General features: G+C 40.1%; 2 protein-coding genes across 2 annotated transcripts in view; one reads left to right on the forward strand and one right to left on the reverse strand.

Annotated features, from left to right (window-relative positions):
• PM20D2 (peptidase M20 domain containing 2) overlaps positions 1-15,754 on the forward strand; it is a gene marked incomplete at its 5' end in the record, with an annotated part of 183,730 nt that overhangs the window by 60,953 nt on the left and 107,023 nt on the right. Inside the window, one exon of the mRNA XM_082251199.1 lies at positions 2,010-2,244. Coding sequence (XP_082107325.1) covers positions 2,010-2,212 — 203 coding nt within the window. The 3' untranslated portion in view covers positions 2,213-2,244. The remainder of the gene's footprint in view (positions 1-2,009; positions 2,245-15,754) is intronic.
• Positions 11,635-15,754, reverse strand: part of LOC309550842 (gamma-aminobutyric acid receptor subunit rho-1-like) — a 171,517-nt gene continuing 167,397 nt past the window's right edge. Inside the window, exons 9-10 of the mRNA XM_082251198.1 lie at positions 15,054-15,250; positions 11,635-12,506 (exon numbers count right to left, since the gene is read on the reverse strand). Coding sequence (XP_082107324.1) covers positions 12,219-12,506; positions 15,054-15,250 — 485 coding nt within the window. The 3' untranslated portion in view covers positions 11,635-12,218. The remainder of the gene's footprint in view (positions 12,507-15,053; positions 15,251-15,754) is intronic.

Genomic DNA, 15,754 nt, shown 5'->3' on the forward strand with positions numbered 1-15,754 from the left:
CTCAGTACCTTTTCTCATCAGCAGTATTTAACAGTCTTTTAACTTCTATCAGTGTCCAGCTGAGCGCTGGTAAAAGCTTGTGGAAAGAGTATTCATTCTCCTCTGACTGTCCCATGGGGCTGCATGACCCCTGACCCCCTGTCTGGACAGTGCTGATTGGCCCTGTGCTGATCACATGCACTCTCCCCACCCAAAAAATAAAAAAAAAACATCTCTAGCAATACACAACAAACTAATAATTTGCTGAGTGCCCCCAAGGCTCTGTTCTATCAGCAGACGGATTGTGGACAGTGGAAGAAGGGGAGGATCAGAGAAGATAGGATCAAACAGCCTTTTGCACAATGCGCAGGAATAAACCCTTAGGTTCCACAGTGATTATAACAAGCATGTTTTGTGGCATATACAGACTGATCTTACTGTTGTGGGTTTAGTAACACTTTAAATTACAACTCCAAGAATATCAAAAATGTACCCTAGCAATGGGGCCCCCCCCCCGCACTACAAGGGTTACATTGTCAGTATGTCTAGGGGCCAAACCAGCTGCTGATAAGGCATGTGCGTGTAATCACACTGAAATAAATAACACTGAAGGTCCAGGTCACTTTCTAGTCCTTTCACTTTGATTTTAATCAAGCCCTGAAGAAGGAGGCTTTTTTGGACCCTGAAACACATTGTTTACTCTTTGGATTGTCTCCCTGGCATTGATTTAAAGGAGATGTACAGCCAAAGCTCGTTTGGCTGTACTTCTCCTCTGGATCACAGAAGTGAAGTTCATTCTCACCCCTGTGACCCGTTTTCAGCCGACAGCGAGCTTCAGCTGAAGTCACAGAGCCAGTTCAAGCTGGGGAAAGATTGCGACCATGTGGTCGGGATCCACTCAGGAGCCTGGACCGGCACTTGACTCAACCTCTCAGTGAGTAGCTGAGAGTCTGAGCCAGCTGCTCCCGCCTCTCCACAGCCCAGCGCTCCAGTGAGTATGGGGGGGGGCAGAGTAGTAGACAGCAGTGACTAACAGTCACTAGCTCTCTGCTCAGAGCGGCGGGGAGAGCGGAGCGTGAGGTATTGCCGCGATCGTTAGGATGGGAGCAATAATTCTATCACTAGACCTCCTCTGTAACTCTAAACAGGTAACTTGTAAAAAATTTTTAAATCATCGCCCATGGAGTTTTTGAAGTACCGTAGTTTGTCGTTATTCCACAAATGTGCACAATCTTAAGGCGTGACATGTTAGATATCTAAATACTCGGCGTAACATCATCTTTCACGTTATACAAAATTAAACTAACTTTAATGTTTTGTTTTTTTAAATTCAATAAAGTGTATTTTTAAAAAAACTGCGTTTGAAAGACCACTGCGCAAATACAGTGTGACATTAAATATTGCAATGACCGCCATTTTATTCTCTAGGGTCTCTGCTAAAATATAAATATATATATATATATATATATATATATATATATATATAAAATGTTTGGGGGTTCTAAGTGATTTTCTAGCAAAAAATACAGATTTTTACTTGTAAACAACAAATGTCAGAAAAAGCCAGGATCTGCGAGTGGTTAAAAAAAAAAAAAGACAAACCCATATTTCTTTTTTGAATAAAGGACCTCCTAACAGTGGTGTGGCACGTCTATATCAACTTGTTTTTTTTTTCTTTCAAAACTCCCAAGTAGACAGAAAAAAAGTTGTTAACTATGGTAGAGAGATCTCGCTGTTGGAGTATGAAGCCAGGGGTTGACTTATGCCTCGTACACACGCATCGATAGTTGGCCGTGAATTTTCGGCCAACGTCCGATCGGCCGATTTTCGGCTTGTTAGTCTACTAGGTCACCTTAGTCTACTAGTCCTTTTGGGTGGGCTAACCTTTTATCTGCCCCAAAGTATATATGTGCTAAAATAATGAATTGAGTAGGGATGTGAATATACCTGACCTGCTTTTTCCTAAAATTATACTGTAGATCTTTACTACTGTTATGTAATCCTTTAATAACTTCAGTATATTTTTATAGGCTCAAAAGAAGCTCAGTTTTTTACCCTTCGAACAGCCAAATCATTAGCCATGACAGCCTTAGATGTGATCTTCAAGCCAGGCTTGCTGGAGAGTGTTCGTGAAGAATGGAAAAGAGTGAAACAAATTGAGGAAAAGAGCAATTCTGCTTCATCTGAAAAGTCCAGAGAGTCCAGTGGTGGAGCAGCTTGTGCCTCGTGCTGAGCATGTGTATGAAGCTGGGTTAGGTGCTGAGATAAATAAAAACCCTGTAGGAAGCATTTAAAGGGAATAAGGTTGAAATGTGAAGAGAAGCTTATATGCAGCCATGAAGTATCACAGTCTCAATTTTCAAGTGTGTCATTTTTCTCTATCACAGAAAATCTATGCTTGCTTTACAAATTGATTAAAGAGGAAATAAAAATTATTTCTTGGGCACATCAATTCTACGTAGTGGGGAATCTTTGCAGCTCTGAGGTTCTGGGTTTCATTTCCAGCAGTAGCAGTATCCACATGGAATTTATATGTTCTCCTCTTGACTGTCTCTGATTCTGTAGATTGTAAAGTCCATGGCAGGGACAGGTATAAATGACAAAGGAATAATTTTTACTACTATGCATATACAGTATGCATGATATACATTGGCTTTTTAAAGAAATCTGAAGTTCAGTCAACAAATATTATTGTTTTTTATTTTCAAAAACAGCCCCTAATGTTTATAAATTGTTGGTAAATAGAAATTCACTTACAGAAATGTAAAATTCTGTGTCTTAGTTGTTCTTATGTGGATATTTTTTCCTTCTAAGGGCCGGTTAACACCAGAATGCATTATGGGAAAGGTGCAATAGTGCTAATTTCCCACACTGCATTAAATTGCACTGCCCTTGAGATCTGCATGCGGGTGCCAATTTATTGTTAACAGCACCTCAAATGCAGATTGCAAATGCAGTGCGTTTACTGGCACCAAATTGCATAGTACCGCAGTACCATGGAAGTTAGTGCAAACACTACTTTTTCCATGGTCTGGTGCGATTTGCAGCCTATTCAAATGAATGGCCTGTAATAACACACCTCAACAGGAACACGCTGGAATCAAGCAGGAACGCATGGGTTCCCCTGTGATCCCGGTGTGAACCAGCCCTCAAGATGCTTTTGAATAACTTTTGCTGTGAATAGTTCTATTGTTGCAGATACTTTGGCCACTAATCAGTGTGCTAAAATTTGTAAGGGATCTTACCATTTGATGGCATTAAATTATTTTTTACCTTTATATTAATTAATACTTTTTTTTTACCTTGAAGTCTCTTTTATATTAGTTTGGGGGATCCTTATATGTTGGATCATTAGATTTACATGCATCAGGCACTTAGCTGGATTCATGACTCCACCCCTTCCACTTGCCACATCAGTTTTAGTTCAGCTGTAGGCACAGCAGTTGTTATCTGTGTGCTCTTGTAGGGACTGGCCTAAATCCAGTGCAAAAAAAGGCAGTCATCACACATAGAGGAGGATTTATATAAAGGGTATCTTAGATACACTTTAGAATTTGCACCTGCTTGTGCCAGCTTCATCTACTTGTCAGAAACATTTATACAAATTTGTCAGAAGCCAGCACTAAAGACGGACTGTCCATAATTGACAATTCCTACTCAGAGCCCTACCTCCCGCTTCGGTCACTGCACCCATCACACAAACAGGAGTTTGGCCGAGGAGTTTTGTAATGGAACGGACAGAAAATGTTAGGAAACTGAGAGGCTAGTTCCTCATCAGGTCCACATTGCTTTTTGATTGACAGTGCCTGACAGTCCAGTAATGACTTTGGAATCCACCCACTGTCATCCACTGTTAATCAAACGTAAGCCGGAACTGATGGGGAACTAGTCTCTCAGTTCCCCATCGGGCTCTGCCCACTAAACAGGTGCCGTGGCTGCCGGGATTAGTTTCCCTTCATATATGCCTCCCCTGTAAGCTTGTCATTTCCCAAGTATGGGCATTGCCATATGTGGATAATGACATCACCAGTATCCCCAATACATTTACTAACTTTAAGCTCTGGGCTGGGGAATCTCCAGGCCGACAGCTAAATAAGAATGGGGATAGACCCTTGTGCAGGAAGCTGTCACATTCATGACAGCTTCCCAGCACAGACTTCCCCCACTCTGAGCACTGGCATCTCTCTGTAGACTAGCTCAAAGCAGGTCTTACTTACCAAACTTGCAAATTGGTGGTAATTCTTTAAGGGACAGGTTCTTAAAGTGGCAGTAGTAAGAACTACCTAAATATATTGCATGTGTCGATACAAACGTGGCACAAATGCTTTCCTAAATTAGGCACAGGTAGTTTAAAGGGACCTACTGCCATAAAAGTGGCTAAAATGCTTTACTGAGTTCCCCAGATAATGTGAAAGAGTGCTAAAGGAAAAAGCAGGCACCCCCTTAGGCTTGCTTTTAAATTTCATGTCAGTTTTAGTACCCGTCATTTATGAAGGAATTACTTTAATGTGCAGATGACCTTGTTTTCCTACCTCATTTTAACTGGTTTCTGACATTTGCTATGAAGTAAAAAGAGGTCCTACCTCATGCATCTTAAAAAGAAATAACCAAATAATAGAGGCTTCTCCAGGTTTTTTTTCCACCAGTGTCAGATTATAGTTACAGTGGTTGTAACCCCTCTCATAAACCCAGTGGAGTGAATAGCCTCAGATGATACACAGAGATGAAACAAATCCTCCTAAATAAGTTTAATTTGTTTATCTGCGGTATTCTCTTTTGTACATCCCTTCAAAAATTGTGATTTTAGATTAAATCCTTCTGCATTTTTCAGTATCACAGAGGAGGGGGTAGAGAGCTGCAGTTAGAGGTCTGAGACACTGTCTGAGAGCTGATTGGAGGAAAGGAACACACCCTCCTTCACACACAGAAGAACTGTGTTCTGAATAGACAAGCTGTGTACTGAGCTCTCCTCCCCAACACAAATTTTATCTCATGTGTTGGGAAAACTTCTCAGAAGTGGCCCATGCTGACAGAGAAAAGAGAAACAAAGCACCACAGAAAAACGACACTTAGAGCTTTGGAGAGAGACAAGTAAACACTACAGATACGTATATGTGCTTTGTTCAGATTTCATGACTGGGGTTTACATCCACTTTAAAATTGAGCCAATTTATTTATCTTCTCTCTGAAATATAGCTATATATGTAACATAAAACATTAAGTATCACCTACCCAGGTTTAACTGTAGGTTATCTGCTGGACATACTGCTATTCCTATTAAAGACTATACTTTTGTTTATTAGAAGCTTCCAATTTCTTTAATCATTTGTTGCAATGTAAGTTCTTTTGTATTATCGACAGGCATATGTATATTCTAAAGAACAGCATTTAATCTATTCTGCGTGTGTTTTCAGCTATCCAATTTTATATCTGTGAAATGTGAACATGAAATATGAATGTCTTTTTTTACTATTAAAATGTTTAGCAATTAAAACTTTGGTGTCATAAATTTTATTTGTATATTTTTTCCTGAAAACAATAAAAAATTATTTAAAAAAGAAGACTTGTTATCCTAACATGCATTTCTCAAATAATATATGGACGCAACACAAAGTGAATTACAGAGAATGATTGTGTCTACCCACTATTTAATTGTTGTTACTTTACTTACAGTAATGTGGAACTCCAGACAAACAGCTACATAAGAAGCTAAAATACATATTTAAACTATCTTACCTGTCAAAAGAATTCTTATTCTGTTCAGTTAATCTCTCTGCCAGACACCATAAGTAGATTCTTGATCTTAGCTTTCTCTACAAATTCTCTCCCCCCACAAAAAAATCCATAATACTGATACCTGTCTCAAAATAAAAAATATATCCATCACCTCCACCTTTACTGGACATCCAAAGTATACACAGACACGCCATGGGCCTCTGCCAGGTCTATGGAATATTCCGGCTCAGGGTAAGGAGTACTGGAGTAGATCTTGTGGCATATCTGTGCATGCAGGTGGGCTGTGACATCATCCTTGCCTAGGGCAGGACTTAAGAAAAAACATTTTGCTTTAAAATAGAAGCCTGATCTAAATTGTGATTTAATGACAGCCTGGAGTGGGACCAAATAAAATTGTATTGCTTAAAGTAAAAGTCTGGTCTAAATCAATCTAAGCTTAAAGTGTTACTAAACCCAGGACCCTACATTCACTATATCTGGTCTCGGACAATACACAGGTCATGGAAATTTTTTTTTATTTTTTTTTTTTAAAGCCCGTAGCGTGTGCAACACACTCAAAAGACTCCACCCGGTGCATAAAAAAGTGCACACACACAAGGTGAGAACACAAAAAAGCACAGGGTGTGCGAAATCGAATGGTCTTCCCTCCGAAGAGGTAGGACCCGAAACCTCAATCCCCCGGGGCGCAAGGCTCCTGACAGGGACATAAGGTACTCATGGTCTGTCTGGCCGAAACCAGACCGACCCCGTTCTTCAGGGGGACTGCCGAAACAGCCCCCACCGAGTACTAAGTAGGGCTCCCCCGAAGGGAGACCCCATGGGAGAGGGCGAACTAAGCCAAAAGGCCATATCCACCCCCTCCCAAGACTTAAGGCTGGGCCCGAGGACCCACACACTCCAGTCTGTGCAAATAAAGAAAAAAGGTGAAAGTGCAGGTGACGGACTCCAAATAAAAAGACAGACAAACAAAAAGGTGGGGAAGGGAAGTGGGGAAAGTGCTTTGGTGCCATGTGAAGAACCAAGGCAGGCCTTCCAGCCGGAATAAAAAATTCCTCTGGTGCAAGCCAAAAGGCCTGTCCCAAGAGGCAGGTGTGAAAAAGGTGTGCATAGTGCAGTGACCAAGGTGCCAAAAGAACTCACAGCGAGCTGCCCCTCACCAGTGAGAAATTAAGGCACCCCTGGGCTGCCACCCCAGGGGCACTTACACTACGGGCTTTTTCAATCTCAGCCCCCGGCCAGACCGAGTGTAGCCCATCCCCACCAGCAGACATCGGAACCTGGACAGCTTAGAGAGAGCTTGCCTACCACTGGGGACAGGCCTTTGCAAGGCCAGATCAAAACCCAGGAGAGAAAGCCCTCCCCTCACCATCCTGTTCCTCAGCCCATTACATCCAGAAGCAGTTCCACCGGCCCCCTGAACCGGCTTTCCTGCCCCCTTCAAACTGGTTAGGACAGTTCAACCCATTCAAATCAGAAGGCGGCGGGCCCCACATGCTTTCCCAGATGACCTACTCCCCATACCTCAATACTCAGAGCGCTCCGGGTTTCGGTCATACTGGTACTAGCTAAGGCCCATACCAACTGATAAGAACAGATACTACACTTGATCTTAGCCAAAAGGCCGAGATGCGATACACAGGTCATGGAAATGCAATATTTTTAGTAAATATAAACTGCTAAATACATTTTCTCATCAACAGTTAGAGCAGTCTTGTGACTTATTTCAGTGTCTGGTTAACGCTTGTAGGAGGAGTTTTCATTTTCTCCTGATTGTCCTATGAGACTGCAGGATCCCTGACCCTCTGTCTAGACCAGGGATCCTCAAACTACGGCCCTCCAGCTGTTGGGAAACTACACATCCCACGAGGCATTGTAAAACTCTGACATTCACAGACATGACTAGGCATGATGGGAATTGTAGTTCCTGAACAACAGGAGGGCCATAGTTTGAAGACCCCTGGTCTAGACAGTGCTAAATGGCCCTGTGCTGATCACATGCACTCTCCCAAGAAAAAAAAAAGGTCTCTAGCAATATACACCAAACTGAGCATGTGCAGCTTGCCCCCAAGGCTCTGTTCTATCAGGAGATGGTTTAGGGACTGTGGAAGAATGGGAGGAACAGAGAATACAGGATCAAGCAGCCTTTTTACAGAAAAACAGGATTAGGCTCCACAGTAAGTATAACAAGCATGCTTTTCTGCATATACATACTGATTGTACTGTTGTGGGTATAGTAACACTTTAAATCTGCTCCCACAACCCTTATTCTAAGTTCTATACTAACTAACTTGTAAAGGAAAGATGTGTTTACTTACCTAATCTAAGGGCACTCCCGTTTGGTCATGTGATCTCCCCAGCAGCCTGGCTTCAGGGGAGAGGAAAGAGCAGCGACAACAGCTGCAGTGCCTAGGCAATAATGTCACCTATTGGCTTAATATGGGGCAACTGCTTTCCCTCCTCTCTCCAGAGAGACCTTAGATTAGGTAAGTATACACATCTTTCCTTTACAGGTTAGTTAGTATAGGACTTGGAATGGGGCAGGTTTAAGCTTAGGTTTAGACCAAACTTCTACTTTAAGCAATACAATTTTATTTGGACCCACTCCAGGCCTTCATTAGATTATTAAAGAGCAGCAGAACGCTGATGAGGTCATCGCGGAGCTTGGTCTTGTTAGCTCCCATTGTTAGGTTACTAAGCACTATGAAATGCATTAGTCCCTTATTGGCTTAGTGTATTGTCCTTTCCTTTTCCAGGAAGCTTACTGTCTAGTTTCAATGAAAGTCTTTAATATGTGCCTGAAGTATAGCCTTGAATTTATTGTTGTACATACTAAGATTCCTGAGTTAGCTGCTGTTTTCCACAGAAAATTAAACAATACCTGAGTTGGTCCATCGTGGAGATCTTCTACCCTGAAGCAGAGTGCTATCACACTAAAGCTGTGCACATTTTGCATTTTTAATTATCTCAACATGTCCAATTTTTATTAATACCATTTGACAATTTTAAGTGTAACATTTGTTCTGTAATGATGTTAAAGACTCAGACATAATTGAAAGACAACAACTTTTGACCTTTTCCAAACGTGGTCATTATTTATTTATGAAATCAAATCAGAATTCAATCACATTTTTATACATTTTTTTGAATTGCCTACACATTTGGCTGAGAAAGACACATTTGCAAAGCTCTAAACCTTGACATTCTGATCAACACATACAAGTGTTCTTGTCCTTGTGCCTAATTGACAGGGTCCGTTATAGGTCTTATGATCTTACTATATGTGATTGTCATATACATGCTGAGGTTGATAGCGGTCATGCATAAAATTGTATTTAAAAAAAATATCTAATTATTTGGCCAGTTACCCAATTTGTTCATATAAACGTGGAGCTCTTCTGCATTCAATGTCCTGATTTTCACAATTGGGATAACCAGTGATTTAATAAATGTACTGTATTTGTTATTTGTTCTTATAAAGCAAAGATAAGTGGTACAGCAGGGGAAAGTGCTCCTGAACTAAGGAATCACGTTAAATAAAACATACTTAAAAAAACTATGTTAATTCCTTACAAACTAAACCTGATCTCCAGGCAGATGAAAATGAAACAAATCAATGCAGCTGTGTATTCATTTCTAAATCATTAAGGCCCCTTTCACAGGAACGGTTAGAATTCAGCTTTTAGCTGCAGAAAGAGGAACCTATTTACCGCAGCTAAATGCAGACAACGCACCCCTATGGCCTGCTTCACACACTGCGTTTAGCAATGTTTTGATAACATACGGTTTTGTGCATTTAGGAAAAATAAAGTTGACAGCGTCCAGGAGCGATGTACCGCAGCTATCTGTATATAAACGCAGTTATTCGTAGTACAAAGAAAAAAAAAAAGTAAACAGTTGCTATACAAAAGGCAAGAATTTACTAACGCAGTAATTGCACATAATCGCAATTTAAAAATGTGAGTAATCGTTGTGCCAGCAGTGTTGGAATTTCAAAATAACAAAACATGCTTTTCCAATGGCAGAACAACCGTCCGTGTGTAAGGGGCCTAGATGTATTTTTTTAATGCAACTTTTGTAATTGAACCTACTTTGATATTAATCTCTTGCGATCTATAAAAGGATAAGTGTGGGATTCTAATAAAATAGGCATGCATACTCACTTCCCTGCTGTAGCTGTCCCCCACTGACTCTAAGGCTGAGAACTGAGTAATCATGTGACCGCTGATTGTCAAGTCAACATTCTGTCCCTCCAGCACTCACTGGAGTGCCGGGCTATGGAGAGGTGGGAGCAGCTGGTCCAGGCTCTCAGCAACATGCTAAGAAGCTGGGCCAGCTGCCCCCCAGACATCTGGATGGGTCCTAACTGGTGTTATTGTCAAGGTCCTTCCAGAGCTTAGAGCATCTCTCTGACGTCAGGCCACATTGGGCTTTAGCCTGCTGTCAGCTGATTCTGGGTAACAGGAGAGTACAAGTAAGTACACTCCCGTGACTCAGAAGAGAGGTATGGGCAAGGTTTTTGGCAGCAGCATGCAAAAGAGTTGGCAAGGATTATGTTGATAGAAGAATAAATCAGAAAAAAACTCATCAGTCTACTGCTACTTTTTTACTGTCCAATGAGAAGGCTGAACTGGAGAGAGGACATAATTGTATTCCTTAAAGTGGTTGTAAACCTGGAAAGTCAAATACAAACAGAACACTTAAGCCGGGTACAGACGGGCCGAATGTGGGAGACATTTGTCAGTAAAAAAAAAATGGCCGACATTTGGCCTGTGTGTATGTCAGACAAGCATGCTGGAAAACCAGCAGCCAACAGACTCCCAACCAGTGGTCTCCGCCAATGGGTGAAATTGCTGATCGGAGTGTTTTGGGGGGCCATGTCCCTGTCAGAACACAATAGCTCAGCAGGGAGAGATCGCTGTACTTACTTTGCATAGTGAGTACAGTGGCTCCGACCAGAGCTGTCAGTTTTTTTGTTCTGTTCAACCCCGCTGGGTTGAACAGAAAAAAAGAATAGTGTTTACCAGGCTTAAATCTAAGAAAGAACAAGGGTGCAATTAATTTGTGCATAGTATGGCTGGTAGAAGAACAGCCTGTTAACTGTAAGACTCCCCTCTGCACTAATTAAAAAACCATGACACCACCCACGAAAAAAATGTGGGTGTCACACCCCTTCTCCTTTGATTGACAGCCTGTGTAATGAGACACACGCATGAGCCTGTGTGAAGGGGGCGTGTTTTCTGCTGCTCTGTAACTCACTGTGAGAGGTAACTGAGATTGAAGGAGTTTTCTTTCACTTTCCTCTCTCCTCTTCTCCAGAAATACAGGTACAAAACTCACTGACAGAGAGAGACACTAGAGAGAGACACTAGAGAGAGAAACATCAGAGAGAGAAAGAGGGAGAGACATCAGAGGAAGAAAAAGAGACATCAGAGAGAGAGGCATCAGGGGGAAAGAAAGAGAGACATCAGAGAGAGGGAGAGACATCGGAGAGTGACATCAGAGAAAGGGAGAGACTTTAGAGAGAGAGACATCAGAGAGAGAGAGACATCAGAGAGACAGAGACATCAGAGAATTCATAGAGGGGCTCTGAAAAGTGGGAGCGGAAAAGCGTGATGTTAGGTTTTTACAACCGAAGGTTTTGTGCTATGCCACGCCCAAAGATTGGCAGATTTCAGAGGGCTACAACTAAATGAGGAACACAATAATGTGAATTAAGTTTTAACAACATTATCTACTAAACTGTGCAAAAGGATGATGTTTTGAGGTTTTAGGTTTACAAACACTTTAACAGTAAGTGGTATCATCCTCTTGATTGTGCTGTGTGGCATGGCTGTGTAAACCTCAGGACTAAATGGACAGAAATACAAGTTCTTTGGCAGGTAAAACAGCTCCCTTACATGTATTCAATCTGTATATTTAAATGTTTGCCTGGAGTTCAGCTTTAATACGGTTCAGAACCATCACATAGACGAATGCTTACCAATAAATGAATAGGTTTTTGCAGTCCAGTTCCCTTTTTATTATTTTGATGTCACAAACCCCACAAGTAGTAAAATTATTTCCTTTACTAAAGAACAAATTTTTGTTGCTAAGCTGTAGGAGGTGTTTCTTTGATTTACATAAGAATCACCATCCAAGTCAAACCAGTAAACATGAGTCCTTTTTTCATCAGACGCAGAAACCGTTGGATCCTGACAGTGAGCAGGTTTTCAAGCCAACCTATCACAAAGTTACCTTATAGCTCTACTTAATGCTTACAGTATTTTGGTTTGTTCCCTACCTTTTGGAAAATAAACACAAAAATCAATTATAAAAACAACAAAATGGAAAAATTACATAAAAAAATCAGGTACAGACACAGTACAGATGTTTAATAAAACAATGGACAGCAATGAATGAAAACGTATAAAAATGAACATGTCTTCTGGTAAATCTCAAAGTATTTTTTATAATAAAGTCTGGCCAGAACCCTGGTTTATAGTCTGTTGGCAAGTAAGGTGTCCCTAGGAGAAAATTGACCAGTAGATGAGGTTAAATAGAATATATGCTGCAGGGAATATTATTCTTGAATACTTGTCAATAGCATGGGTGTCAATACGCATGCTGACATAAGCACGCTGGCTCTTTCTTCTGTTCGAGTTCCTCTCTGTGCTGAGTGCCAGTTGTACCATAATACGATCATCTCTATCACCATTTTCAGAAACAAAACCACCCAAATTGTTTACCTCGCCATCACTGTAACTGCTGTCCATCATTGGTCGTGACTGTGGAACCCCACATGTACAAGGAAGCTTAAAGGAAGAGAAATGCAAATCAGTCTGAAAGTGCAAGCAAACTTGAGGACCAAGCCAACCGAAGAATAACATTTAAGTAGAAGATATTTACAAAATTGATTTGGGATTTTTTTCTAATGCAATCTGGTAGAAAATGTACAATTGTCTCATATTTAAATATAATTTAGGATAACAATTACATATTTTAAATTGTGCATAATCAGCAAGAAATTGTACATGGTCAGGTTTCTTTTTAAATATATCCCCCAGTGTCAGGTGAAAGCTAGTGTTAGAATCTATGGCCGTGTTTTGCAGGCTGTTAACAAGCTTAAATGTTGTTTACTGTGCACACTCCCATCCCACATTTGATTGCTTTGGTAACTGAAGCTTAAATTAACTAAATTAAGCATGTAAATTAATCATTGAATTGCTCATGCTCAGTTTACTTTTATTGTTACATACACCAAGCAGTCATAACATTATGACCACTGATAGGTAAATTGAATAACATTGATTATCTCATTATAATGCCATCTGAAAGTGGGTGGGATTCATTAGGCAGCAAGTGAACATGTCATTGAAGTTGATGTGTTGAAAGTAGAAAAAATTTGGCCGGTTAAGCAGCAACCAGCTGAATTTCGATCTATGTATAGCTGTTCCCGTACAGGAGAGTTGATCTAGTGATCGATTCCTCTCGAAAGGGACTGGCAGCAGAGAAGTCCTGCTGCCAGAAAAAAATAGCACGGCAAGGGGACTTCGCCATCTAACTCAAATGTGTGGATGGGAGAATGGGTTCTTTTTTTTGATCAGCTGGCTAGCTAAAAAACAAACGTGCCATCTATGGCCAACTTTACTGTATTGGGGATCCATATACAAAATTTCAATGTTATTCTTGGCAGTCTAATAGTAATACTGAACTTAGTTGAACAAGTAAGAAAAAAAACTATTACTAACATATTGATCAAGACGATTTTGTAACATGACTTGTATGTCTTTTCCATCTATAATTTTCACAGGCCACTCTACTATTCCATTAGGGCAGCCATGTATACAGTATATAGCAGTACTTATATTTTATAAAATACCAGTAAGATCATTTTGATTCCAAACTGGGACAATCAATTTTTGTTCTTTCTTAGTGAGCTTGGGGTGACATGAATTTAGCCCTTAACAAGATATTATCCACAGAGGGTTTGCAAAATGCCAGCGTTAATCCTAGCAGTCTCTCCCTCCAAAGTTATATCTTAGAATACTTTTCCATCTGTCACTTTCCATGGTGATTTGCAAATTAATGTCATTGTCTTTGACAAACCCCAAAAACTATTTCAAATGCTGATTTTATAAACAGAATAAAATAAAGATTATTGCGCTAACTTGAAAAATTTAAGCAGCTGACATCAATCACTGAACTAAGGAGAGTGATAAATCAATACAAAATACAAAAATATGTGCAGCGCTAAAAGAAAAAAAATTTCCAACAAAATAAATTGTCCAATCGCAGGAAGCATTCCACAAGTAACATAAACAATGGATGGTGAGAAAAAGTCCAATATATAATGGTGCAAATCATATATAAGTGCAGCAAATCCCGTCACCAGTGAAGGTAGAAATATATTGCGCTCACCAGATGGATAGGAAATCTTTTGAAAAAGGCATTTATGCCGAAACATGTAAAGAGGACTTGGTCAGCCCAGCTGTTTTACATCTTATATGCCTGTCTTTCACGGATGTCTGTAAGTGTATCAGCTTTATTGATATTAAATTGATTTTAGCAATATTACGCTATATGTCCCTCCATTTTTTTCGGTTTTACCACCCACCATGTGGAAGGGGAATCTCTGAATTATTTAATCTACCGGAGATTTGCATGGTTGCCGTTGGAATCGGTGAAAAATCTGTGGGGATACTCCATCATTCTTAAGCCTGTTTGACTCCTACACTATAAGGTGTTTTGGGGTCCCATCCATCTGGTGAGCGCAATATATTTCTACCTTCACTGGTGACGGGATTTGCTGCACTTATATATGATTTGCACCATTATATATTGGACTTTTTCTCACCATCCATTGTTTATGTTACTTGTGGAATGCTTCCTGCGATTGGACAATTTATTTTGTTGGAAAATTTTTTTCTTTTAGCGCTGCACATATTTTTGTATTTGAAATGCTGATTTTATAGGCTGATGACTGAACATGTAATCTTGTTATGTTGTGTTTCAATAATTGTGTTATCATGATATGTGTTATTTAGGCTTGAGCCCTGCACCACAGGTGGCTTTGATAGTGGTGGATGGGAACAACTGGACTGCCTTTCGGGTCAAAATGCATCCATAGGACTGCAGCCGTCTAAAACTGGCATAAAAGATGGAATAAAGGCTTATATTTTATATAGGTGCTCGCTGATCTTGTACTCAGCTTGCTTTCCTGGAGAGAAGTTATGAAAAGTGTGCTGGCTATTTTTGCAACTCTTTTATAAACTATGAACATGAAATGTTTATTTTTTCTGCCTATCTTCAAAATTCTGAGGACTACTTACATTTTTATAGAGTGCCAATAAGATAATTACCTTTTCTCTTAGCTTCCTCTCCTTTCTTTCTTGCACCGTAGTCAAGTAATTGACAGCAGCATATTCCAACACCGATAGAAAAACAAACACAAAACTAACCCACAGATATATATCAACAGCCTTAATGTATGATACTCGAGGCATGGAGGCGTTCACTCCAGTAATGATGGTTGACATGGTCAGCACTGTTGTTATACCTAGGAAAAGAACAAATATAAGAATACAGAACATCAAATGTAAATTATTTTTTGTAAAGGGCAATATAGAACATAGAAAGCATCAATGATAATAGATAAGACTAAGGATCAGTGGTATTTCTTAACTTTTTTTTTTTTTACCATGGTGGCTCAGCGCTTCAAGCCTTGCCATGTAATTGCTAACTTTCAAAGGATAATAAATACATTAGTGCATTAGAAGAGCTTGTTATTGCGCACATATTTTTCTAAGATATGATAGTCCATCAAAAGTTTCCTTTTGTTGTAGAAAAGGCATTTGTCCTTTTAAATTGGATTTGACCACAGCTATATTTACCATAATGGTACTAGTGAGTCAGTGCCTAGGGCAGCAAGGTTAGAGGGGCAAAGCCTCAAAGCTTACATACTGCTATTTCCTTATTTTGTTTTTCTCCATCTCTGAACATTTGTGGCTAAATTCAGCAAATGATCTATAACAGAATGGGTGTGATGGGATGACGAGAGAAC

The sequence above is a fragment of the Pelophylax lessonae genome (genome assembly GCF_965119305.1).
Source record: "Pelophylax lessonae genome assembly, chromosome: 3".
Taxonomy (NCBI): domain Eukaryota; kingdom Metazoa; phylum Chordata; class Amphibia; order Anura; family Ranidae; genus Pelophylax; species Pelophylax lessonae.